The sequence below is a fragment of the Ammospiza nelsoni genome, chromosome W, assembly GCF_027579445.1.
Source record: "Ammospiza nelsoni isolate bAmmNel1 chromosome W, bAmmNel1.pri, whole genome shotgun sequence".
NCBI classification, from domain to species: Eukaryota; Metazoa; Chordata; class Aves; order Passeriformes; family Passerellidae; genus Ammospiza; species Ammospiza nelsoni.
Window position 1 is genome coordinate 6,318,640 of NC_080668.1, and position 26,763 is coordinate 6,345,402.

General features: G+C 38.2%; 1 protein-coding gene across 2 annotated transcripts; it reads right to left on the minus strand.

Moving 5' to 3' along the window:
* Window positions 1–250: 250 nt before the first annotated feature.
* Window positions 251–26,763, minus strand: LOC132086110 (mothers against decapentaplegic homolog 4-like). 2 transcript variants are annotated; one of them, XM_059491563.1, is made up of 11 exons: window positions 26,530–26,762; window positions 19,783–20,149; window positions 18,712–18,886; window positions 18,272–18,301; window positions 16,494–16,709; window positions 14,352–14,462; window positions 12,544–12,594; window positions 8,944–9,127; window positions 7,833–8,001; window positions 6,533–6,671; window positions 251–5,348 (listed from the first exon to the last, which is right to left on the minus strand). In XM_059491563.1, exons 2-11 carry the CDS (start codon window positions 20,029–20,031, stop codon window positions 5,137–5,139), a joined length of 1,536 nt encoding a protein of 511 aa, XP_059347546.1. In that variant the 5' UTR covers window positions 20,032–20,149; window positions 26,530–26,762; the 3' UTR covers window positions 251–5,136. The 2 variants fall into 2 exon arrangements, 1 of the variants encoding a protein (XP_059347546.1); XR_009420359.1 differs by lacking the exon at window positions 251–5,348 and having other exon boundaries at window positions 6,591–6,671; window positions 8,847–9,127; window positions 26,530–26,763.

Sequence of the window (26,763 nt, forward strand, 5' to 3'; positions counted from 1 at the left end):
ACTGGTATCTGCATATCTCCAGGTGCCCAGAGACATTTCTACACTGGAAACTGACCTTGGCTTTGGGTTTGATACTAGTTGTACCCAAGTATCTGACATGGGACTCCGAGGAGGGACCTTCTGGAATCACAGCTCTGCTCCAGCAAGCTCCCCTAGCCCTGACACGGTTCAAGATCGCAGCTAGCAGCTCTGACAGCTGACCAGAAACAGGATAAAGCTTTCCACTGAATGAAATAAAGAAGCCAAAGACTTGAATCTTTACCTTTTTTAATCAAAAACATACTCTGTAACAGAATTTCAGGAAAGTTAACTACAGTATATTATCCACAAACTAGGTCAAATGAAAAACATACAGTAAGCTACAAAGGAACTACTGGGAATTCTGTTGACCGCTCATCAAAAGGCAATGGCTGAAAGAATAAATGCTTAACTAGCCTTTCATGCTCAAAAAAACCCCTCTCACAGCAGATTTTGGATTGTGGGTACTTCGCAGCTGTCAATCCAGCTGAATCACTTTATCCTGTTACAAAACTTCACCAGAAAGACACAGAAAAAGGTACAGGAGCAAGAAAGTGCTATGTGGTTTTGGTGAACTTATACAAGTCCTGCAAATTTAGGAGCGATGTATCACCCAAAAGGCACAAGAGCAGCCAACAGTGTCAAAACCTCTTGAGATATTGTTGACAGTAGTTCTGCTTTCACAAGGTCCCACCAAGTGAAACTTTCACATTTCTGAAAAGTCAAGTCAGTTCTTGGGGACGTCAGCAGTATCATGTGCAGTAGCTTTGAGTCAGCATGGTCACACGCCTTAGATAATTTTCAGAAACACACAATCAAGAAGAGTGTTTTGAAAGTGAATGACACAATAAAATGAGATGTTCAGTATCCAGCCCCTAGGGCTGGTGGAGAAGCACTTTCCATTTTTGTTTCCCTGTCCAGGACCAAAGTGCATTAGAGGTTAGAAGCATGAGCACAAAGCTGGTTCCCACACATGCCTATGACAGGCAACTTGCAAATCTCAGTCCCAAGAACAATGCCATGGTCCTCAAAAATCTGATACCAATCATAGAAATACTCCTGTTATCAGCAGGACCAGGCAAGACCATAGCTTCTAAAGACTTTCAAAAACCAAAAGAAGGTAACCTCTCCAAAACTGCATCCTTAAAAATACCTGACAACTAAGCATCTAAGAATTTTATAGAGCAGATGTTAATTAGCATGGGGCCTGAGAGGAGGGGGGGGGGGGAGGAAAGAGGATTTCTTAAATGAAGTCTGAATCTCACTTAGATGAAGATCCACGTGGCTGTCTTTAACTGGTTGCATTAGTGACCAGCAAACCCAGTCACTCTGTGTAACAGAGTAAAAATGCGAATTGAGGAGACAGTCCTTTCTAAAGCATTTACTCTTCAAAGAAGAGATTAATGATGCCTCAATAAAGACCATTATCAAGACAACATTTAAAGGGTTTACAGGCAGAAGCCCCCCCTATATACACTGGTATACGAATTTTGTAATGGTTCCTAGTAAAAGAACAGAGACAGTTGTTCCTGAGCCACACAGAGACAATGCTGTCATCAGAAGTGTTACGAGAAGATGGTCTCAAAGGTAAGGCACAGGAGTTGGACACAGGTTCGATGAGTACTGCTGCTACAGACCTGTTTGGTGACTGGGGGAGACCATTGTCTTGTTTGCAGTGTAGGTTCCTCCCTAGAAAGCAGAAGGGTACTTCCCAGGTCTTTAGTAGGCCAGAGCTGTAAATGAAGTGGTTTATATCACAGCCAGTGGCTCCAGGTCTCTGAGCACATCATTCTCATCAAACCCAGAAAAGTGATGAAAAGAACAACCACTTTCAACCACCACTGTTTAGCAGTTATGGCTCCTTCCAAGGGATTCCTGTAGAAATAAGTATTTTTAAACCATTCCAGAGAAAAGCTTTTCTCTCCTACATCTCTACCATGTTAACTTTAAATGCCCTCGCTTTCAAAACTAACAGTAACACAGATAAAGCAATCTAAACCTTCTGGTGTTAATCCCAGCTCACCAGTACATGAAGTGAAAATACATAGTATTCCAGCACAATGTGTTTTTTGAGGAGCACATAATCAAGAGTGAGAAACACAGAGGTAATTACTTCATTGAAAGAACTAAGCAGAGCAGACATGGGAACAGGATTACAAGCAGGAGACTGCTAGCTGAAAAAATACTCGTTGAATTTGAAACATTCAGAGCTGAAGGAGACACAATTTTGGCATCCTTGACATTCCTGCCTGCTGCATGTATAGGGGTCATCATGGCTATCGAGTAGCTGTCGCTCTTCTTCAACTCTCAGAAAAAGACAAATGCAAGACTCAAAGATTCAGTGTGCAGCCACTGAAGGGTTTCTAATCTATTATGCAATACCTTTTATGCCTTGTCATAAAAGTACAAAAAATTAAGTTAAACGCATATTAAGAAATAAGAATGAGATTCTCTCATTTTGACCTTTAATACTTACAACAGCATCTTATCAGAAACTGCCTGGTGGAGAAGATGAATGCCTGAATGCCTTTTCAGTATTTGTACTGCCTCACACAATGCTCAGATTTCTCCTGACGTGGAGCCTGCAATTTCTTGTTTTTGATAAACTCATCTGACATTATTTTGTTGTTCTATTCCAAACATTTTGAGCCATCTAAATACTACACTGCAGGTGCAGACTTTAGGAGACTTGCAAAACATCGGCAAAGAAAACTAATCTTAAAAGTTGAATTCTTTCAGACCATAGTACAGGCCAATACACCAACAGGTGGAAGCAATCTTTCACTATTTTATCAAAGTTTGGCATAATCAAAGCAGAAGCAACTGGTAGAGAAAGTTGTCTGTGAAGCAGTCATATACAGATCAGTCATCCATCAAGAAAAACACTTTGCAAAGCCACAAAGTTAAATAGGGAGTAAGCTCATGGACTCCTAATCAAACAAACAGCCTGTTATAAACAATTCATCAGGCAGAAGGTTACATACTTTCCAAACAGTGAGGCACCTTGAACCCCGCAGTAAGCGCAGGGTATATAATCTAATAGGGAGGCTGGCAAGAAAAAGATGTAGTCAGGCTTTTAATTTCTTCCCCCAAATCAAGATTTCTGTTGTGGATGAAGCGTAACCAAGCTGCCGGTTAATAAGCTTCTCTGAGGATGTGGTCTGAATCCTCTACTGAGTGTTCCTCAAGACTGTGAAGCAGATTGCTTTGCAGACAAAATAGATCACTTGGGAGAGAAAGAAAAATGAAAAAGATTTTAAACTAAAGGCCATGAGGAAAGCAAACACTATTTTCCCATACATCGAGAAGTTGCCACATAAGTCAAAAGAAAAAGTGATCTCATTACAAGTTAGTCTGAAGAAGACAACGCTGTTAGTGAAAATACAGAGAAAATTGATCCATTTCTGGCCATTACTCCCAGATCATCTGTCTTCTGTACTTCCACACCTAAGAGAAACAATGACTGCTGACTTCATAAAAATTCCAGCATATGGGAGAAGCAATAACTAAACACTTTGTCACAACCCTCGACAGATTCCTGAAACTGTGCAAGAAACTTGTCCAAAAGCTTTTGAATATTCTCTTCCAAGACTTCTACTTCTGTTAACCACTCCAGCTGTGCTGCCAGGTCAGCTCAGCACAGCAGGCAGACCGAACCTGCAGCACTTGAAGGACTTCAGTGTATGTCCTTCTAAGCCTGTTTAATTAAGCTCCAACTCCCTACACACATGCTAAAAAAGAAGGAATTCCTGCTCTCTCTCCATACCTCAAACAGTCAAAAAGATATATCCTCAGGATACACTTTTATTGAGAAGCAGTGGAAATAAGAAAAATTGGACTTGTTCCTGGCAAATTTAAACCAACAAAAATTCCAACCACTATTGGCTGTTGCAGGTTTTGCAAAGGAAAGGAATCCATCACTCAAGATCAATGGTTTCAAGATGCAGAATTACATTATATAAGCAAACTAAATTTATAAAAATCAGGATTTTCATAATTTTATTTATACTATTTGCTAGAGAGAAAGCATACACATTGTATCTGTCATACAGACAATACACTTGCAGTTTTTTTTACTATAAATTCTCTATATAAAGTCATTGCCAATTGATACAGCCATCGATGGCATACGGCTTAAAATAACCAAGAGCTATAAAAAACAAGTTTGCCATCTTGCCCTGTGTGGAAATGGTGAACAGATACAAAAACTGAATCCTAAATATTGATGCAATATTATACATGATTTAATGGTATATGCAAGTAAAAAGAGTCATGCAACTTCTTTAAACACCTGCCAAATTTCAGTTGAGTAAAATCATAGAAGTCAATAGCAATTATAAAAATATGTTCCTTCCATTAGGTGCTTGTTATGCAATTTCAGTGGCAACTTTGCAGACTAGGTATTTCATGTTATTTGAGTGTCAGCACTGAAAGTATCCATTTTCTTTAGTGTTTTAAAACTCACCTGTCTATATAAATAAAAATCTAAGATATCTTCTTAAAAAACTAGTGAAGGAAAAGCCACATTTCTTTTCCTTGCTATTTTTAATCAGTGCCAACAACATGTCTCATCCCCTCACTTTTTGGCAGCCTCTACATTTTAATCTGGAAAAATCATAACAAGATTGTAAAAAAAAATAAAGAAGTCTTCTGTTAACTATTGTTCCCTAAAAAAAAAAAATCACAAATCAGCTGAAACTTAAAAGTTGCTACAAGGTAAATGTTTGTAACTAGTAGAAGGAATTTTCAGATATAAATATATATATATAATATATATTCTGCATACAAAAGGTTCCTGTGAGACTTATCACCAAGATGCCATAATAGAGAAGGAAAGTTTCAAAGGGAACAAACCAAATACTATAAAGTCTCCATAAGGCATTTACCTTTCACCTTAAGCCCTGTATTATGACAAGTTCTGAAAAAAACTGAAATCCAAATTCTGCATGTTTAATTTCTTTCTGCTTAGAGCAAGATGGCAAACACATTTTTAAAACCTGGGTTTAGAAGATTAAGTAGAACAAAAGTAAATTATATCTTCAGGCTATAAACAGTACTGTATTTTACAATCCATCATCCTCACAATATAATGGCCTGTAGCAGTGCAGCAGAGGGATCTCAGTCTAAAGGCTGTGGGTCTGCAATAGGCATGGTATGAAGTACTTCATCTAGAAGCTGGAGGGCACGGTGTAAGTGAATTTCAATCCAGCATGGTGTCTCTTTGATGCTCTGCCTTGGGTAATCAGGTCCCCAACCTTTTACAAAACTCATCCTGAGTATGCATAAGCGTCGAAGGTCATCTACACCAATTCCAGCAGCAGCTGACAAACCTAAACAGAAGTTTCAAGTAAGTGTTCAGACATGTTCTTTTATCATGTTTGTTTAGCCATTCCCATTTGTTTGGCTTTTGCTTCACATACAATTCCCTCTTACCACAGCCAAGGCCAGTCCATATTTCTAGATCTCTGCTATAATGAATGCAGCAATTAATTTGCGCTTTTTACAATTAAATTTTTTTCATCATTCTGCAATCTTGGGAGGATGCTGAAATATAAAACTCTATAATAAAGCAGATAGGATGACACCCAATATCTTACATGATACAATACACGTAACCCTTATGTAGATGTAAAAATACACTTATTCTTGATGTTTGCCAAATGCTGCATTTTCAGCATAGAAAATCAGACTGACCACCTGCAGGAAGCTGGATTAACAAACAACACTACTTACCTGTAATAAAAAGATGAATACTTCTGGCAAACTTCAAATCGCCAAGTATGGCTAAGACAAAAGTTAAACACATTTCCCCAAGATGCCTTCAGCAATTTGTAAGATAGCTGGAAAGAGCCATGTAGCAATACAAGGAATACAGAAAACACTATGGCACATAAAGCAGCCTGAGACATGTAAGTATTTCCACTTTTAAAAGTACTTAGGTACAATTTCAAGAATCTAGAATTTAGTAACTAAGAAAACTAGCCCAGAATAACTTTAAAAAAAACCCCAACAAACAAAAACAACCCAACCACAAAACACCCCACCCTCACACACTCTTCTTCCTCTTCTCAAGGATCTTAAGTCTTCCTAAACATAGTCAAGGACTTTGTTGCCAAGTAATCCCTATTGTTTTGAGTAATATTTTTATGAGCTTGGATCCAAGCAGCCAAAAGTATCTCTGTTTAAAGTAATAGAGTTATGCTATTTGACCTTGTATATAACATGCTTTCTGTCATACTGCAACACTTCTTGCAGTACAATAAGCAGCCACTTCCATATCCAACATTCCCTGAAGACTACAGAGTGAAAAATGGTGCGTGGAATGGGTACAAAGTGAATTAATACAGACTTACCAAAATGCCATCCCAGCCCCACCTTACCCCAATCCTGCTATTTCATTTCAAGTCTGTCTGTACTGTTGCAGGGGCAGTGGGTGGGTGCTGTTATGAGGGAAAGCTGTGTTACTTGTTTTCAGGTAAGGAAAAAAAGGAAACCAAGAAGTTAATGCACTTACTAATGGCTGGGGCTATTCCACCTACTGATCCAGGTCCGGGGATGTTTCCTGCTACTGCTGCAGCTTGAGCAGCAGCAGCAGCTTGGGCCGTGGCAGCCTGCTGTTGCATCTGACGATGACACTGGCGTAAATCAAATACCTTTAAAAAAATAAAAATATTGAACTATTAGACTTACCCAAAGCAATAAAGAAAATAATTTCTCAACTCCCAGCCCAAATAATCCGGACCTCTCTACTCTCCCAAAGCAACTTGTACAGTCTCTCTATACACTTGGGTAAAAGCAAACCTTCCCTGACTAGTTTAATTTCTAACAGAAATAATCCATTAAAGCTGATTCTTAGAGACTCTTCTTATATGCCAATACTGCCACTGGCACTACCAGAACTTGGCTGAACTGAGCAGGCTACAGAAGTATCATGTGTGGGACTGACTGCAAGATCAAAGTGTGAAGGATTCTACAGACTGATAAAATTCTAATTTTTAAATCCCAGTATTTCCATAAAATAGGCATATAAATAAAAATGGATGCCAACAAGTCCATCTTAACTTTGTCAGACTTTATTCTTCATCGTTTTACTGAAATGTGTTAGTCTATTTAAAAGAAATACCAATAATTGACAGGTCTGAAGTTTCAGCAGCTAGGTTTAGGGTTGGTGGTATTTTATATCTTTGTGATCAGGTTTAGCACTAATATATATATACAGGAACTCTGTTCTCATACTAGAAAGCTTGTAAAAACATCAATGTAAACTTCAAGCAGTTTAATTTAAAAAATGTATTTTTACAAGTGTGACTTGTCCTTAATAAAGTTTCAAGTCTGGCAGAGGCACATCTAAGTAAGAACATCCTCAAAATAATTTGTTTCCATGCAATGTTCTGTGACCTCTGGATCACTTCATGTTCATAACACTAACATGCACTTTAACATACACTTCTCTTGCATTTATACATAATTTCCCAACTTTTCCTGTTTCGGAGAGAGAAAGTAAAGAAACAGATAATTTATGCTAAAAATTTCAGTAGCAATTAATTTAAACCTGTAAGGCTAAAAATACAAAAAACTGCTATCAAGATTGCTTGTGACAAAATACAAAATGAGTTACTTTCATAGTATCTAGATGACACTTTCAGTTTAGTCAATTTTAAGAGTCATCTTAAGTGACTTGTCAAATGGAAATTTTTAGGGTTTTTCAAAGCCAAGTTACATTTATTTCAGCGTCTCATAGCTTTTCTAACATTTACAAGACTCAGATACATGCTATTTACCCTACAATTTTCATCTAGGAACATCAAACCAACCTTTATATATGCACTTGGGTAAATCTTGTGAACTGCATCCCCTGGTGCACGTCCTGCTTCTCTATCCAGGTAGTAACTCTGAACGAAGACTGCATGGTCACTGAGGCATCTAACCCACACATCACCTTCTCCTTTGCACTCCAACTGCACCCCTTTACCTATGTGCAACCTTAAAAAGAAAAACAGATCCAATGCATCTGTGCATATATACTATAAATCAGAACTTTCCTAAATAAACCATAAACAGTTCTCCAGCACTCTGCTCATACAAGGACTTGAAATTGTAGTTATTATCTTAGGTGTAAGTTAGCATTTGTTATGCAAAATCTGTAAACTAAAAAAAAAAATCTGTAATACCATGTAAAGATCTAAGGGAAACAGAATGCAGAAGCAATGATATTTGAGTTGCAACTACCTCAGTCATTAACAATACAGAGTTGGGATACCAAACACACTCAGTTCTGTTCAGAAGTGTAAAATCCCACAAGTATTCTAGAATAGAAAGTCAATCAAGTACATATACAAAGCCACATTTTAATGCAGAACTGTATGTTTGTTTGGATCACATTATAGCAATCTAGCATTTTGATTGTCACAATGCAACATTTCTGAAGACATGGAATAATTTTCTTCCTTTTTGTTTCAAAGGAGTGGAAAAAAAATTGAAAGATTGCTTCAGTTCCACATCAAAGCATAGCATGTGCATGGTGAGAATGAATGAAAATCCAACTAGCTCTCTATCAACCTTCCTTTGCTCCTTTGACAAATCTATATATTGCAGTTATTCTCACATCACTCTCTAGTGTGAAGAACTAATATTCAGTTTGCATATATAATGGCACGAGTTGCTAATTTTATCCTTGAAGGCACAGCCTTTGAAAGCAATGAAAAGCAACATGCAACTTCTGCAAAGCTCTGAAGGGCTTTGTCACACAGTTCACATTTTGAATGTGTTACAGGAGCAGCCTAGAAAAAATTACTCTGGTATAGTTAATTCAGTTCAAAGAAACATACCATACTTGTGATTTCAAAAGAGAGGCACATACTGAAGACAAACCAAAATATTTTCAAATACCACAGACATCTGGAGATTTTGGGATCTGCAGAATACCTTGCCCTCTCAATGGCTTCTGTTCTATGCACGTTGGAAAGCTGGCCCAGGCAAAAACGGTCTCCTCCAGAAGGATCCACATATCCATCAACAGTAACAATTGGACAGCTTGAAGGGACCTTAAATGTTTCCCCGACTTGCACATCCATTTCAAAATATGCGATTGAGCACCAATATTCTGGAGCTAAAGAATATGTACAATTAACTGACTGAAAGGCACAAAAAAACCCAACAAACCCATTCAGACAATTAAGCCTTCTGCAACTGCATTTGTCATTCAGACTAAGAGTGCGCATTCATGTAAGGAAGTTCAGATAGACAAAGACACATCTACTAGCACAGAAAATTGGGACATACTACAGCGAACATGGGCTTATCTTTTTTATTAAAGCACACATCAATGTGTAGAAGCCTGGGCAGTAAGGAGTTAATGCACTGCTATGCCTCAAACACCGATGACCATTCAAGCAGGCAAGTTAGAACATGATGTGTCTGGAAAGGAGGGCCTTATGAAGGTATGACAGCACCTTTCTGGAGCCAATTTTCCTGTTCAGGTCCATGGTGACAACACAACATACAGCGGAAGCTCAGAAGTGGAATCAAGGAGCAGGCAAGACCAATAGAGGGGAATAGAGACCACCAAAGGAACTTCAAATCCCCCCGACCCATTTCCAGAAAGGTCCAGAAGAACAGACTGCACATGCTAACTCACTTACATGAAGAGGGAGGAACTTAATCCCAGGGCAGGGAAAAATTACCTATAAGAAGACCTATAAGAAGGTACCCCCACAGAGCCTAGGTGGCATTCCCAGGACTCCCTGTCATCTGTACTGATGCTGGACTCAGGACGGGTGAGCCCCTTTCCTCTCTTTCTGATCTTCCTTTCATTTTTCTATTTTTCCCCTCTTTATTTTTATTCTATTATTATTATTAGCATCATCATCATTATTAAGGGGAAAAATATATACCAATTTCCATGCAGAGTACATAGTTTACTAATAAAACTTTGGACCCTTTTGGCTTTTGCCATTCTTTTCTGACCACAGGCATCTACAAACATTGGGTGCTCCTTTCCGTGTAGGGGTAGGACACAACACAATGCTAGGGTTTTTTGTAGATCTTACAAATCTTTGTACAGTTTATAATTCCAGTAAGATTTTGTAAGCCATCTGCATTCATGCACTTTATGACTATAGCTTTTAGCATAAAGAAGTAATACATACAAGCCTATTCATGGCTAGGCTAGCAGAAACTAACTTTGAAGCAGATCTGGCTTAAGATAGGAGTAATTACCTCCTATCCTAACTGAAGTCAGTTTTCTCTATCCTCCCTGCAAAGCAAACCAGATTTGCAAAGTAGAGCAACGGGAGAAAAAGCAAAGATCACATAGTGACCTTGTCTGCACACAGTGAGGTACAGGCTAAAACAAGGAAGTATTAAGCAAGGGAGCAGAACAAAATGGCGTTTTTTAATAGCCAAGTGGTGCCTTTTAACTCCTACTATTTTAAAAATTGGCTACAAAAGAAAGATGGTAGTTGGAAGGAGCTACTATGTCTACCTGGACTTCAGCAAAGCCTTTGATACTGTCTCCCATAGCATACTCCTGGAAAAGCTGGCAGCCCACAGCTTGGACAGGTACACTCCTCACTAGGTTAAAAACTGGCTGGATGGCTGGGCCCTAAGCATGGTGATAAATGGTGCCACATTCACTTGGCACCCAGTGACTAGTGGGGTTCCCCAGGGCTCAGTATTGGGGCCAGCCCTGTTTAATATCTTTATTGATGATCTGGAAGAGGGGATCGAGTGCACCCTCAGTAAGTTCACAGACAACACTAAGTTGGGTGGGAGTGTTGATCTGCTGGAGTAGGAAGGCTCTGCAGAGGGATCTGGACAGGCTGGATCAATGGGCCAAGGCCAACAGTACGAGGTTCAAGATGGCCAAGTGCTGGGTGGGTCCTGCACTTCAGTTACAATAACCCCATGCAGTACCACAGGTTCAAAGAGTGGTGTGGTTGGAAAGTTGTCTGACAGAAAAGGACCTTGGGGTGTTGGTTGATAGCTAGCTGAACATGAGCCAGCAATGTGCCCATGTGGCCAAGAAGGCCAATGGCATCCTGGCCAGTATCAGGAATAGTTTGGGCAGCAGGACCAGGGAGGTGATTGTCCCTCTGTACTCAGCACTGGTGAGGACACACCTCAAATCCTGTGTCCAGTTCTGGGCCCCTCACTGCAAGAAAGATATTGAGGTGCTGGAGCGTGTCCAGAGAAGGGCAACAGAGCTGGTGAAGGGTCTAGAACACAAGTCCTATGAGGAGCAGCTGAGGGTGCTGGGGATGTTTAGCCTGGAGAGAAGGCGGCTCAGGGGAGACCTCGCTCTCTACAACTACCTGAAAGGAGGTTTTAGACTGGTGGAGGTCAGTCTCTTCTCCCAAATAACAGGTGATAGAACAAGAGAAAATTGCCTCAAGTTGCGCCAGGGGAGGTTTAGATTGGATATTAGGAAAAATTTCTTCATTGAAAGGGTGGTTAAGCATTGGAATGGGACGTCCAGGGAGGTGGTGGAGTCATAATCCCTGAAAGCATTCAAGAAATGACTGGATATACTTAGTGCAGTAGGACCTAAACACAACAGCCTGATAAGCCAACAGGAAGAAGAGTTCTTCCTGTGCTGTAAATGGTACTCATTCATTATAAACAGCAGCACCCAACAGTACAACTATTTGCCTCAAGAAACTGTTCTGGTTTTATTAGAAAACAATAAACAAAGGTGCCTAAATTACTTTAAGGTTTTTTTATCTTCAAATAAATACTCATGTCTCTGAGGACTGAATAGGATGAAATCAATAGAGTGAAAGAGACATACTAAATAATGTGAAATAAAATTCAGCTACAGTTAAGTTTAGCCAGCAATTATCAACATTTTTATTTCTGGTATGGATTTAGTCACTAGCCAATTAATAAACAAGTTAAACTTTTAGGTTTTTGAACTGTGCAGATCTCCCTATGCAGGCAACAGCCTTGCTGTTGTTAAAAACAGAATATCACCTTGTACCTACATGAGAGCTAGCCTGTACCACAAGACAAAACCTCCTTGGCTCCCTGAACTGTTACCAATAATGAAGACTCTTGGAAAGAACAAGCTTTATACAAAGACCCAATGAGGAACTTCAGCACCAAAATGCTAAGCAGCACAATACCTATCTTTCAGGGCATCTGGCTGTAATCATGGACTAGATTATGGATTGAAGAGAACTTTGGCATGACCTAAACTCCATTATATTTCTAAGCAGGCAAAAAGTACAACTACAGGCACCTTGAAAAGTTTAGGATCAAGGACATTTAGAGTTCTGATACCTCCAGGGTAGGCAACATCTCAGTGTGGGCTTGAGGGTTGCAATCTTTGACTTAGGCATCTCAATTAAATTCAGTTCACAGCCTATGTCACCATTCCAAGAGATGTCCAAATTCAAAACAAGACTTAATCACAAAATTCTTCCTCTTCTTTGGAATTTATATCTCTCAAATTTCAGAGTACTTGATACAAAAAAATAATCAAACCACAAAGTTATAAGTTAGCATTATATGTTATATTTTACTCACCAGGATGATTTGATATAGGAGGCTGGAATGCAAGTTCATTGTGAACTGGCCCTTTAAAAGAAAATATGCCATTTGTTTTATATGTGGAAAAATAATGTTTTCTTACTTAGCTTGTTTTCCAGTAAAAAAAAAGACTTGCGAGGATGCCCGATGTTATAAATCCCAGTAATTTCTGAATCAGTTGGCCTAATCTGACAGGGGATAAAAATGCCCACAGAAAAATTACACTCTTAGAGGTTTCCTAAAAATTCAGAAGTTGAGTAAAGAGCTCCATTAGTATCCCAGGAGGAAAGACTGCATGCTGCTCAAGCCAGACCCAGCTCCAGGAGAGAACAGAAACCAGATAAAGCATTGAGATGTAAGAGAAATAGGACTTCACATCTGCCCCCAAGTTGTGCAAGGAGAGAATCAGTGTATAGAGGCAGGTGATAAAAGTCTGTCAGAAACCATACTTCATTAGTTTCATCAATTACAAAACAAGTTGCCCAGCATGCTGTGGACTTAACCATAAGAAACACTCACTGAAGATGGAAAGAAGCCCTAGAGAAATAATTTTCTAAGGAAAAAAAAATTACAATGAATATAGTCTTGGTATTAGTCAGTTTAGTCTCTTGACTTTTATGAATTAGCTAGGTCCCTTACAGGCAGCAGAGAACAAGGAGGAAAAATTTAAACATAGTATTATAAGTAAGAGCACCTTTTGCAACCAGATGTCAAAAGAAACACAATGCTGGTAGGTGTCAAAACACGTGACTTTCTGAAGTGAGAGATGGCAGTAGCCAAGAAAAGCTCTATATAGTACCACCAGCCAGTTATAAATAATAACTATGGAAAGATACATGCACTGAAAAACATTTATAGAGTATCTACATCATCACTAAAGTTTTTTTACATCCTGGTATTTCTGACAAACTAGATGACAGATGAAGTGGGATCCTAACAGACCAAAATAATGAAACTTAATAACTGTATCTAAATCACAATTTTCTCAATAGAGACAAGCTGAAAAGTCACTGTAATATTAGCTCACAGTTTATTCTCCCTCTGCTAACCATGACTGCTGCAAGCAGGTGATCTGGTTAAGTACTACATTAGAAGACCAAGAACTGTTCTAGCTTTTCGCCAGAAAATTTAGAAAAACTTTAATTTGGGTGGGTTTTTCCCCACTACATTTTTATAATACATATACTGTGCTAGACACTTACACTAGCAGTTTGATCACTTTTTTCCTCCTTATCTCCTGTACCTTAAAACAAGAGATTCAAGTTTGTGTGCCAAATGTACTCATGAATCAGGCTGTGGCAAGACCAGTTTATTGACAAGTACTTTACTGCATGAGCTTTCACAAGGTTCTTTTAAACAGGCTAGGATACGTGGACACGTCTTCCAAAGCTTAGTATGACTTTAAAATTTTCAGAAAATATAAACAGCGAAGAACTTCAAAGTTTTGAAAGAAAAATATGCAAACAACACATTCTGAATTGACTTCCTTTTCAGCAAAGGAAATATTTAGTACAGGATTGCAAAGTCTTAAAAACAGGTTTAGAAAGGAAATGCTAGTTTTGTTAGGCATAGTATAGATGGTATCACTATAGCTATCTGAGTTTCTAATCTCTGCTGTTTTAACAGAGGAAAGTCCATCAGGCTTTTATACTTAACTGTCAGAAAATACTAAACACAGTAATGGTAGGTCTGTAATATTAAACAACAACAAAGAAAAGTATTTGGGGGTCAACAGTAATCACAAATGAACCCCTACCATTCAACAAAATTGAAAATTAAGTGATCTGGAAATCTGCACTACTTACAGTAATGCCCAGGATGCATAGGTGGATGATGTTGAAGATGGCCATTCTGGTGGTGAGGTATGGTAGGTGTGTAGGCTGCTGTCCGACTTCCAGTCCAAGTTGTAGTACTATCTAGAAAAAGAAAGGAGTGGCTGGTTTTAAAGGGATTTTTTTTTTTCTGTATCTCACTTCTAATCCTCTATTTCTCCTGACATTTGGAAACTGGTTTTAAAAAACTAAAAAGAGTGCATATACATATACACTTGCTGTGATGGTAAGTAGCTAGCTGAGCTGTAAACCCATTCTGCTGAGTTTCTGGCTGAGGCCCTGAAGCAATCTCTAAGAGTCCATCACTATGGCTACCTGTCAATATACTGGTAGGTTGACCCGGTAAAAAAACACACTACCTATTCATGAACATTCCAAAATTTTAATTAAGAAGAGTTCAGCACTACTGGGTAGGAAGATACACCCAACTAGAGGCACTGCAATACACAGTTCCTACAAGTTTGGTTTCAGTATTTTTTTCCATTCACCAGAGTGTCTTAAGGAAACTTGAAACAAGATTCTGCATCAACTAATTTTGACTCTGACACCCTTAATATTTTAAAGAGTAAAAGTATGCAAAGAACCACGTTTATCAAGTGTGTCTTTGTTTTGTTCACATCCCATTTTTCAGTTTGAAAGGAAAGAAGAAACATCAGGTTTTACTGAATAACATAGCTGGAATAGATTTGGTGTGAATCCAAACAGGCCAGTAGCAGGTCCAACAAGTTGTTTATTTTCAGCATGTTATAACTACTGTTCCTAAGGAGAACTCATTTGTGTTCATCCAAAACATACTGAATGGTATTTTATTTTTAGAAATAGTTCTTGAATAGAGCTGCATACATAACTGGATTCCTTCCTGAGAAAGTTGCTGGGCTTTTTTCCTCCCAAGTAAGTATTTCAGGAATTATCTAAGCTTTAAAGTAAAACTACAGATATTTTAGAACAGGTTAACGGAATTTGATTTTAAAAGACTTCAGCTCAGCCATTAACACTGAACCGATCAGCAGTTTCACAAGTGCACTTGCACTCAAACTGATGTGGGCTAGCAGAATTTAATACATTGAGAACTTGAACCAAAACCTAAAAATGAGCCTTTTTTTCTTGTCCACTTGGCTCCAACAATTATAACACTGATGAGAAAAATCGATTGACAATAAACTGTTGCGCAAAAGCAATACAATTAAACTGCCTATCCTTTTATCTCTGCTGGAGACAAATACAGACACCACATCCCACCTTGGCAAAACCATCATTAGCTTTAACAAAAAAGTTGCCAGCTAAAATTCAAGACATTATAAAAACATAATTCCACCATAATTCAAATTTGATAACATGAAATCCATCATATTCACACATCTTTGATATTAAAGTGACAATGAGTATGTGAAACCCCTCCAAACTTCATGGTTTCCCTATATTAGGGCTACAGGATGCTGCACACATAATGCTTTACTGTCCTGCTGGAGTGAAACGTGAGGTTTGGTGTTGGCAAACCAGACTCTTCCACTTGTACCAAATACACACAAAAAAGTAACAAAAAACTTCAACGCAGCACTTCCACAGATTCATGAAAATATTACTTAGGGTTGTCACTTTGGCAGTACAGTGGGCCATTATAAAAATAATCAAGTTAAAACTGGAAGATACATTTTGTCAATTGTGGAACACTAAAGAATTGCCTTAAAACATCTTAATATTGCTACCTTACAGCATATCTGTTTGTTATCCCATTTTCTGTTGTGATAAAATAATAAAATTCTTCCATTTCTACAACAATAATTAAATAATAGCCATAATATTTTTGTTACTGGCCAATTGTTTTAACATTGTGTTACTGAATCTTTAGCATATTCAAGAGTCTTGTAAGAGTCATGTAGTGTCAGTCTCACTGAAAAAAGACTGGGCCACCAGAAAGTTACTCAAATTATGCTCCAAGGTAAACCCCTATGTTAATGCTTATGAGACTGCCTAGATCATATTGCCACACACTTTTACCAGTGTAGTGGGGCAGCAGCACAGTTCCAATACAAGATCTACTTTGTCAAAAATCAGTGGTTATCTTTGAGCTTTCACATTTTCAGAGTTTAGTATTTTATATCATCTCATTCTTACTTGTTGAAGCCACAGGAATGTTGGGAAAATTAGTGGTGCTGGTAGTGCTAGCCTCAGTAGGAGCTAACATGGCTGGGGTGCTATAAGGCTCTGTAGATACCCTGTTACTTGGTGGATGCTGGATGGTTTGGACTGAATGGCCTTCAGCAGAAGACAATGATGGCTGCCCCTCATAGTCATGAACGTATTCGTCTTTCACCAACATACTTGAAGGAGCTGTGAAGAAACAAACAGTTAAACATGCAAAGCAAATCTATTTTCAGGATTTAACCATAGATTGTGCTACTACATTCAAGCAATAACAATGCCATTAAAACTAGTGGGGGGAGAATTTAACCTATATAAACATTGCTAAAGCACTCCACTAAATTACAAATAAACACTTCAAGCCAGCAGCAAGAAATTTTGAAGCATAACTGAATAGAAAAGCAAACTGTTTATTTTGCTTACTGCTATCAAACAAGCAGTTTAGTCCCACAATAGTAAACTCCAACAGCATTTTGTTTTCTAGTCCATCACTGTGTGATGGGACACAGTTAATAAAAGGGAAGAATATGCTTTTTGTCAAGCACCTAAATATATGTTAATGCAGTAGTTAACAAACCAATTCCTAGTATACAAATAAGAACATAAATAAAGCTCCTATGAAAAATAATTTATTAACACAGTACATTACATACTTCATGCATCCCTTAAATAATTTTAAGCAACTCCCATCCAAATTGACTAAAAACAACAAATTCACATTTAAAGACAATACACCACTACTCCATATCTAATAATGTAGCCACTAATTCAGAATATTCCACATACAATGTAAGGAAATTACTACCATTGCCACTACAAGAATTTATTTCTATATATCCTATTGAGCATCTTGAAATAACACACTACATTAGCTCCCATGCTCATTTTTAAAGCAGACTTAAATATATTAAAATCTGACAGTAATTTTTTTTGTTTCCTGCTGCAAAATCAGTTGCATGACATGAAAACATTTATGTATTTAACTGCTGGCTAGTAAGCTTTGATTCTGTATAAAAGGATAATTTTTCAGAAGACACATGTAACAATTAGCAGAGGTGAGCAAACAAGCTAAAGCTTGTGAAGTTAACAGTTTGTTGGGTGGATTGGTTTTTTTTTAAGTCGTCTTTGCTAAAAATATTGGGTAACCCAAATTTCTCTATGAATTTCTTCCTGAAGGAAAAAAAAAAAACAGTTTTGAAATAAAGAAGTTACCAGCTGTACAATCTCATAATTTCTGAATAATGTTCATTGGAGAGTTCATGTCCAATTTCTCTCAAGTTTCAGAGACAGCAAGAATATTAGACTCCGTCATTCAATTGCATATTAATTACAGAACGTATACCAGTTTATTGCTAAACTACTTATTACATCATAACCATCTATTATTCACAATTCAATTAATTAGCATATCATACAGGTGCACACGGTTTTGGGTGTCTGGGGTTTTTTATTAATTAGCAGCATTCAACGGTGAGAGTTTTCTTGTTTGGGGTTTTTTTGTGGGACTTATAAGTTGTGAGCAATGAAAACAGAACATACTGACAAGCTCAGCTGAAGCCTCAATTTAAAGAATTTATCATGCCTCTTATATGCTACTTAGCTGATTTTTCCAAAACCAGAGAGAAAAATGCATTTTTGTCTGCTCTCTATAATCTTTCCTAAGGAAATACAACGGAATAAACGGTGTACATACTGAAGAATTTAACACAGTTTGCATCCATAGAAATGCAATAGTAAACAGAACTACTTACCAGAACTCTGTAGTGTCAGTCCCGAGAGATCTTTAAAAAGAAGAAAAAGAAATGGGCATAGAAAATTATATTCAGAGATCTTCAACAACTTTTGAACATTAAGTTTATAAACTTTACAAATTGGTACTACAGACTACATATTATATCCCCTCTATCTCAACACAAGTCTCAATGCTAAATTATTCTTAGGATACACATTGACTGCAAGAACTGTGTGAAAGACAACAGAAAGACTTAAACAAAAGCAACAAATTGTTCTTTTAAATTTTGAATAAAAGAATAATTCCATTAAGAAGATGGACAAGAGTATATGAGAGTAATTTATAATTATATAATTAACAATTAATGTTTCTAATTTAGGCCTGTATTTTCTACACTCAAAAGGAAAACATTTTACATTTTATTCTCACTGTTCCATTTTAAATCAAGAGTCTACTTACCAATGCCAGGCGATACTACACGCTCATAATGGTAAGGATTTACACAGACACTGTCACATTTCAAGTCAAAAGCATACTGACAATATTTAACATGCTTGAGTTCATTTTTATGAAGATCAGGCCACCTCCAAAGACGAGCATAAATCACATGAGGGAATCCCTTGCGACCAGCCACCTAAAAAGTTAGACACAAGAGTTGATTGGGAAAGTAGCAACACATTTCATTTTACTTAGTGAGGAGCAAAGCTGGAAGAGGACAAACAACAACACAACCTTTCTCCATCATCAAAACATGGGAAAAAAAATGGTGACGTACAGTTTACCCAAGTTCTGTACTCAACAGAAATAAATCTCTATTAGGGTTTTGCTATGGTTAAATCAACACTGATTCTTAAGAAAAAATACTGGATACAAAATGGCAGAAGCAGAATTTGTGCTTAAGGTAGTATGTATGGTCACCTTCACCACCATGGATGACTAAGGAGTTTTGCCCCAGAAGAGGAACAAGGTGCTGAGCTACACAATAAGGAATTTACAAGTAGAAGAATGCCATTCCATTATAATGAAAAAAAAATTTAAAAAGTGCTCCTAGGGTAGACAGAAAGCTAGCCAGCAAACATGACATCTGTCCTGGAACAAGGAAATTGCAACCCAAGCTATACAGGTACTGAGTACTGATGATATAAGGCTAACATAAATCCTCAGTGCAGACTCCTTGGAGTAGCTTCTTAGAATAGGTCTGTCTTTATACTTCTGACCAACACAGAGCTAACAGAAGCTTGTAGTGAAAATACCAGGATAAACAGCTGAATTTGTTACATGACCCTGGTTTTTACTGCCACACACATAATCATTTAGAACAGCTGATCCAATGCCTTCTGCTCCTTTTGGAAAACAAACAAACCACTACTGCAGCAGTCCAGAGCTCCAGCCATAAAACATGCCTACAAATGGGAGCAAGGGTAGATGCAAGAGAAGAGCTACTCTTCCTCAACACTCTAGGATCCTGTGTCAATCACTTTGGCTCCAGCTTCACTAGGAGGAAAACATCTGATTTTCACTTGTACTAACCTGAAGCCTCCCATCCAGCGTTCTCTGTATTGTAACACACTTGCTAGGATGAGCTCCATTTGTGGTAATAGCTGTAATCAAAGAATCCAATTCATCTTTTTTCTCCTTTAGCTTTTTAACTAAACTTTCAATTGCACGTTTTGCAAAAGTTTCACTCTCTCCACCTTGTCGATGGCACATCAAGCTGTGAACAATGCTCAGACAAGCATCATTACTTGTTGGTGTGTTAGTAATAGACATATTGTCCATTTGTCACAGCTTTTTTCTTTCAGATCAAATGTCAGTTTTGGGGGCTGTTATGATTTTCAAGCTGATGAACAAGAGATGATCCAAGTTAACTGTTAGATGTACTGTCTCTTGGTAAAACCTAGGAGGAAAAAATATCTACATTAGATTTATTTTTAACATTGCAGATCATGTTTTTAAGGAAGTCTGTGGCTTTGTGCTTCTTTTATTTTCAAGTGCAGAATATTAAAAGCACATGACAAAACCGCATTTCTTGTCCCATGATAGCTAAAACATGCTTAAGACACTGCTTGCAGTTTTAAAAATAAGATTTCTTTTCCCCTAGTAACAATATTTAAATAAAGATTATAGTTTATATATATGTACACATAGTATGTACATATAGAAATGTATTAAATGAATCAGGAAAATGAGAACAGTAACAATGATTTCCTATGTTTTATACTGGCAGGATGAAAACAAGTGAAAATACTGGCTGGGAATCAAGTGGCACTGACTTAAACAAAATGTAAATAGTGAATAAGCATGAATACACACCAGAATAATCTGTCATCTTCATGCAATAATGCTGTTCAAATAGTTCAACTATGTTCTGACCTCTGATCAATTCTATTTCTCTTTGCTAACCAGAAAGGCAAAAATTGTACCTGGCCATTAGTTTAATACACAATTATGTAAATTAGTATTGTGTGTATCTTTAGATATGAAAACCTCAACTGGCACATTTGTCTTTTCTTGTTTGGATCGAGCTTCTTCTGGATCAAGACAAATCGACTGACATCACTAAAAAAACACTTCTAAATTGTCTCAAACAGAACTGTCTTAATTACACTAAATATAAGCTCAAGACCAAGTCCCTCCTAACACACTTAGCCATTAAACTCCATTTGTTAAGAACCTGCAGAGGTTCCTAGTCATGAAGCCATTCTTCTCAAAGCCAGCAGACATGATCCTTTTTAAGTTTCCTTTAATCCACAAATTATATCTGGCCTGATTTTCTTGATTTTGAATGAGCCAATTGTTACACTTTATCTTGCTTTATCCAGAAACATAGGACAGCAGATTTTGTGCAGTTGCAGAAAAGGAGTCTAATGTCAAAAAGCTGCTCTGGTTCTTCAAGCAGCTCTGGCTTCACTAAGACCATTCTATGAACTATGTGGTCTGGCTTTCTTAAGAAAGTGGCAGCAAATACATATAAGTGATTTTACTACATTTACATTTTCCAAGTAAACTTAAAATATAAGCCTTTTTGAAACTACCATGTTGTTCTCAGCAATGTAAATAAAATATATGTGATTTCAATCGTTAAAGAAAAAAATGTTCTCATTATCTGAAGAACACATCCAGTCTAAGACCTGTTTCTGCACTGAAATTTTCCATGTCATTAGAGGTACAGCAGTAGTAGCTATTTATTGGAAACAAATGCATTGCACAAAAATAAGAGTGGGGTGTTAACTTAGAAAGTTAACGTATCACACAAATTACAGTATTAACATGACTTCCCTCCTTGTAAAAGGAATATTGCAATACAAATCCAGCACAATTATAAAAGGAAACAAACTCTTCCCCACTTAGTATTTTTTCTGATTTCAACTTGAATACATCACATTTTGGTATACTTGGGAAAAAACACAGTGCAAATCCTCCCCCCCCCTCCATTTTCAATACTTTTCCCTTGTAAGGATGCTTCTGGACCTAATTTCTCCCAAAGGAAAACAATTACCTATAAGTTTGAGTAAGATCATTTTACCTAGCTATTAAATTTTCTCCCTCAATACTAGCTTCTTTTAATGCTTCAAATCAATAAGCCTCTATTAAAAGTCAAGCTTAACCTGCCATTCATTCTCCACAGCAACTCAAATTCACGTAAATCTCAAAGCTTACCAGCTAAAACAAAATAGAACATCATTTTCCTTAAATATAAAACAGCATCCCAGATAGATACACATAAGTAATCACAAATAAGGGACTTGATAAAGTTAATAGCTAAAGGAGCTTTATTTAAAGATGCTTAAAATTAGACATGCAGCTCTTTTACATCCCTAAAACCATGAATGGGAATTTTGATGGCTGACTTTCAGAAGACTAATATCAAGCAAATAAACCCTTATTTAAGTGTAATGATCTCCAGAAATGTTGAAATCACCCCTCAGCTGCCACTGCGCTCAGTAGGAGCATCCGATTCTTCAGCATTTTTGAAAGCCAGGCCAGTTTAAGATTTTGAATATTGTTAAACACTGCTGATGCATAATTGCACATTAATTCAGGAGCCTCCTTTTAGAAGTTACATCTACAGAAATCTTGTCTTTAATCTTGCAATTTTGATCTCCAAAAGGAGGGAGTGAGGTCAGTGGGTATCAATCTGGCACATATTGATAAGCGTCATGACATATTTCCTCTGAAGCATTAGTATATTTTGGAGACAAGCCATGTTTTTATGTTTTACAAATGGACACTACAGTTCAAGCTTAGATTTACAGTTGAATACATAGGGCCAAATATATTGAGCAAAGAAGTTCTTAATTCCCTCTACTCAGGAATTTCATGGAAACAGAAATGGGTGAGAGAGTGCTTTGGGAAAAAAAGAGGCAGAGAGAAGAGACAGGGAACATGAGAAAAACAGTAGCAGGAGACAGTGCTTGTAGTAAAGCTCTCAGCTTCATTCACCAAGGAATAAAAAGGTATTTCCCTCCCTTTTGCTATAGTGTGATGCGAGCAGAACAGGGAAAAAAAGGGACAAGTAATATAAAATACTAACAAGTTACAAAGTTATAGAGAAGTTCTTGATTATGTTTGGATTCAAACTTAAATGTCTTTTCCAACCTTAACGAGTCTATAATTCTATGTTATAGAAAGTAATTTATTTCAATAACTAAGTATTAACAGGTATATTATAAAACAAGTGAACAACAACTAGTGTTCTGCAATACTCTAAGTATTGGAACAAGAATAAGAGCCTCTGAATAAGTAAATCTGTAAGACAAAAGAAGTTCAGATTGTCAGGTAATTAAAAACACCCTTGATGATCTGTAACAAACACACTGTTATCTCAGAGAATTGATAAGTAACCATTAACTGAAACTCTTCCTTCAAGACTGATGCAAACTTGAACAAACACCATAATTCTTCCATACATCCTATATAGCCTGAAGACCTCACCTAAACTCCCATTAATGTGCCCTAATGTGACCTTAACCCACTTTTTGCAATTTGAGGAGAACAATCAACCCCTAACAAGCAAAGGAAACAATACACTTATGCAGACAAACCAAGCAGTTATGGAGCTGGAAATCAGGGATGTAACTCAAAGGAATATGATCCACACAATCAGTAATCCAACATCTTGGGCAAGACAGTTAATCCAGGCCCAACACTGATATGATAAACCCTACTGTAAACTAATAGGGTAGTGAGCCTGCCACTGATACTCTGGAATGTGATTTACTAGTAACAGCCATTCCAAACAGATTTCCAGCATTTTGATACTAGGCAGTAATGTGATGTTAACAAACTGGCTAATTAGAAAAGCATACAAATTGACATCTTGCGAGAACATTTCACATGAATAAAGGACAAGAAAGGCTCTTGTTTCCAAAATTAGACAAACACAAAAATATCAGAAAATTAGCATATACATTTGATAGCTTTTAACCACCAAAACATTACTACAGTTTTGCTGTTAAATAATGCAGTTTTATGATAAAGAAAAATCAATAAATCAATAAAAAAGCCAGTTTATGATTTGATGAAGATATGAATTATTAAACTGCAGATACATTCCAGCATATTAGACTATTATCAACTTGCCCAAAGAGTGAACAGGAACAAAGTGTTTGTAGACATAAAAACAATTAGCATTAAAGAGCAAGAGAGAGTACTAAGAAGGTACTACAGACACTGTTCTGTACGTAAGAGTCAACACTCCTCAGAATACTTTTTGTGTGCATATCTGAATCATAAGTCTCAATTCTGCTCATCTCACTGTCAGTAGCTACAAAAATGTAAGACACATGACAGCATAAAAGAAACTGGAAAAGAGTTTTAAGACAACTGAGTGGCAACTCTTTCATCTTAACATAAATTCACAGTTAAAAAAAGTAGGAGCAACCATTTCTTTGTGGAAGAAACTGATCTGATGTAGCTACCAAGTGCAGCTCAGCATTTTTACTCCTCTCAGCTTCAACCTGTGCACTGACTGCTTTGAAAAGCACTTTACAAATGCAACAGACTGATCCTATAAACAGAGCAAACGTTTCTGCTGCACACAATTCCAGTTTTCTTAATCACATTCAAGAAATTAATACAACAGTAAAAACACATCCCAATCCCTATCTTGTTTTTGAATGCATGGGGGGGCAGGACATGGTGAGCAAGGTAGAGCTACTATGCTGATATGACTATATATACACACATTATAAATCCTAGAAAGTTTCTTTTTTCATTTTGATTCCACTCCTCTCTCCACATTTTTATTTTTGAGAAATCATACAGCTGAAAACAACTCCTCTTTTCAATACAGACTTCTATATGGTCAGAGAAGGAAGACTACTGCACCTTACACCATGAGAGTGGGAAGGGCAATAAGCTCCTCTACAACTGGATCTATTTCCACAATACAGTTCTAGGCACCTTAAACTATCTTACTTGTGAGGAAGCATCCCTGGAGTCCCACTGAGCAAGAGGTCATCCCCCTCCTCATCCTAGTACCTGGGGTTGAGGATAAAAACCCAGAAATGGCAGGAGAGACCACATTCAGAGAGCAGAAGGTGGTGAAAATCCTTGCCATAGAATGACATGGCAAATCTGAACTCTTCCTCAGAGGATCCTGCGAGATTCCTCTTCTTGCAGAAGGCTTCCTTCAACAAGGGCAAATAGTAATTTGTCAAAAGCTCACAAGAGAAAACAATTGTGGCTACACCAAGCAATAAAAGGAAGAATCAAACCTTGCTCAGGCAGTGTGATTTTTCACTTGTGTGTAATGTTTTGATACCCTAGAAATAGGTGTATTAGATAACATCTTTATTGTAATCTGCACAGGGATAATGTTCTCTGCACTTGCTCAAACTTAAAAAAATAAATCACCTCCAGAAACATGGAAAATTCCAGCCTCAAGCAAAAGTAGATTTTTTCACAAGGTTAGCAACATAGAAGAGTCCTAAAATTCCAGCAAGACCTTAAAAACAGCACAGCAAAGGCTGCTCCTCATCAGGATCCACGGATCTGCCCTGGGCACACCTTTGTTCTCCACTAAATCTGTTGATTCCTCTCAAAACTCACATCCCTATTGTGTTAACTTCAACTGAATGCATTATGTAAAGAGCCATCTGCCTAAAAAAGGATTTCTAATTAGAGACACTGCTTTTCTTTAGGCTTCAGCTCTTTGAAATAAAGCTTCTATATCAATATTAAACATGCCTACACAACAAGCAAATAAAAAGAGGTTCATGACTACAAAGTGAGAAGAAACTCCTTCCAGTTACAATCCAATCAAGAAAAATAAGAGGGCCATAAGGACAAGTTGCCTACTTCTCACGATGCTGGAGTACAAAAACGCATTTAATTTTATAGGACAGTATAGCTCTTTCAACAGCTTTGCATGGAATTATGTACATTACTGAACAAAGTAACAACAGTGCAGGAGCCTGAATTCACTTTTGCCTGTTGACAGTGGCACACTATTATTAACCAAGACAATTTGAGAAGTGGTGGTAAAAAACACCACGATCCTACTCCAACCGTATGTGTTTGAGAAGAACTAGCTTGCAGTAGCACAATTTGGGTACTAAGTGATACACCTAACTCTCAACTAGATTACCCCACAAATTAACCCGTCTTCGTAGGTAAAACATAAGGCTCAACTATGCAGCAAGTCGGAAGGAAGGAAGGAAGGAAGGAAGGAAGGAAGGAGGGAAGGATGGATCTTAATTAATACCCCTTGTGCTGAGAGCAGCCCCATGCTGTCTGAAAATGAGCTAAAGGCACCGCTCTTTGTTACCGCGAATAAGATGGTAGATTTCAAAGAAGTAAACAAGAAGCGGCTCACATAAAACCACCTAGAGTGTTTTTCCAGCGTGCGGGAGAGAGGAGGATGAGAGCAGTCTGCACGAACGGCAGCGGAAGTAAGTTTAACTGGGAACAGGCCGGTTGGAGAGCCGTTGCCGGGATTAAAAAAAAAAAAAAAAAAAAAAAAAAAAAAAAAAAAAAAAAAACCCTAAAAGTTTGAAGGCGGGGCGATCATATTTTTTTCTCGTTCAGGAAAAGAGGGGAAGATGGGGAAGGAGCCAGGGAGGAAAGCCAGAGAAACGGGGCCGAGGAGAAGCCCCCGGACGGCGGGTGGGAGGAGCCGCTGTCTCGGCTCCCCGGAGCAGCAGCCGGCACGCCTCCAGCGCGGCAGGGCGGCCCGGCCCGGTCCTGCGGCAGCCTCGGTGGCGAGCGGTGGGAGAGGGCGTGCTGCGGGCGGCCCCGGCGGGCAGGCGGACGAGAGGCGAGAGCGGATGTTACCTGGGCCGCGGGCGGCGGCGAAGCGGCCGCTCTCCGGGCGCGGCCTGCAGCTAGGGTGAGGGGTAGCGACGGTTGCGGGGATGAGCCTACTCTCGTCTCAGCCGGCCCCAGTGCGGCAGAGTGGGCCAAGCCTCCGTCCCCCCACCCTCAGGCCGGCGGCGCGGGGGAGGGGGAACCCAGGCGCCCAGTGACGGCCGTCGTCACCGTCGCCTCGTCACCGCAGCTCCGGCCGCT

What these genes read in the sequence shown, in the direction of transcription:
- LOC132086110 (XM_059491563.1), bottom strand. Translation starts at nt 20,031, where the DNA reads ATGGACAATATGTCTATTACTAACACACCAACAAGTAATGATGCTTGT. An exon ending in ACTGACACTACAGAGTTCTG is followed by an intron (nt 16,710 to 18,271) that starts GTAAGTAGTTCT and finishes GTTTCTTCACAG; the next exon opens with CTCCTTCAAGTATGTTGGTG. An exon ending in ACCCAAGTGCATATATAAAG is followed by an intron (nt 6,672 to 7,832) that starts GTTGGTTTGATG and finishes ATTTTTTTAAAG; the next exon opens with GTATTTGATTTACGCCAGTG.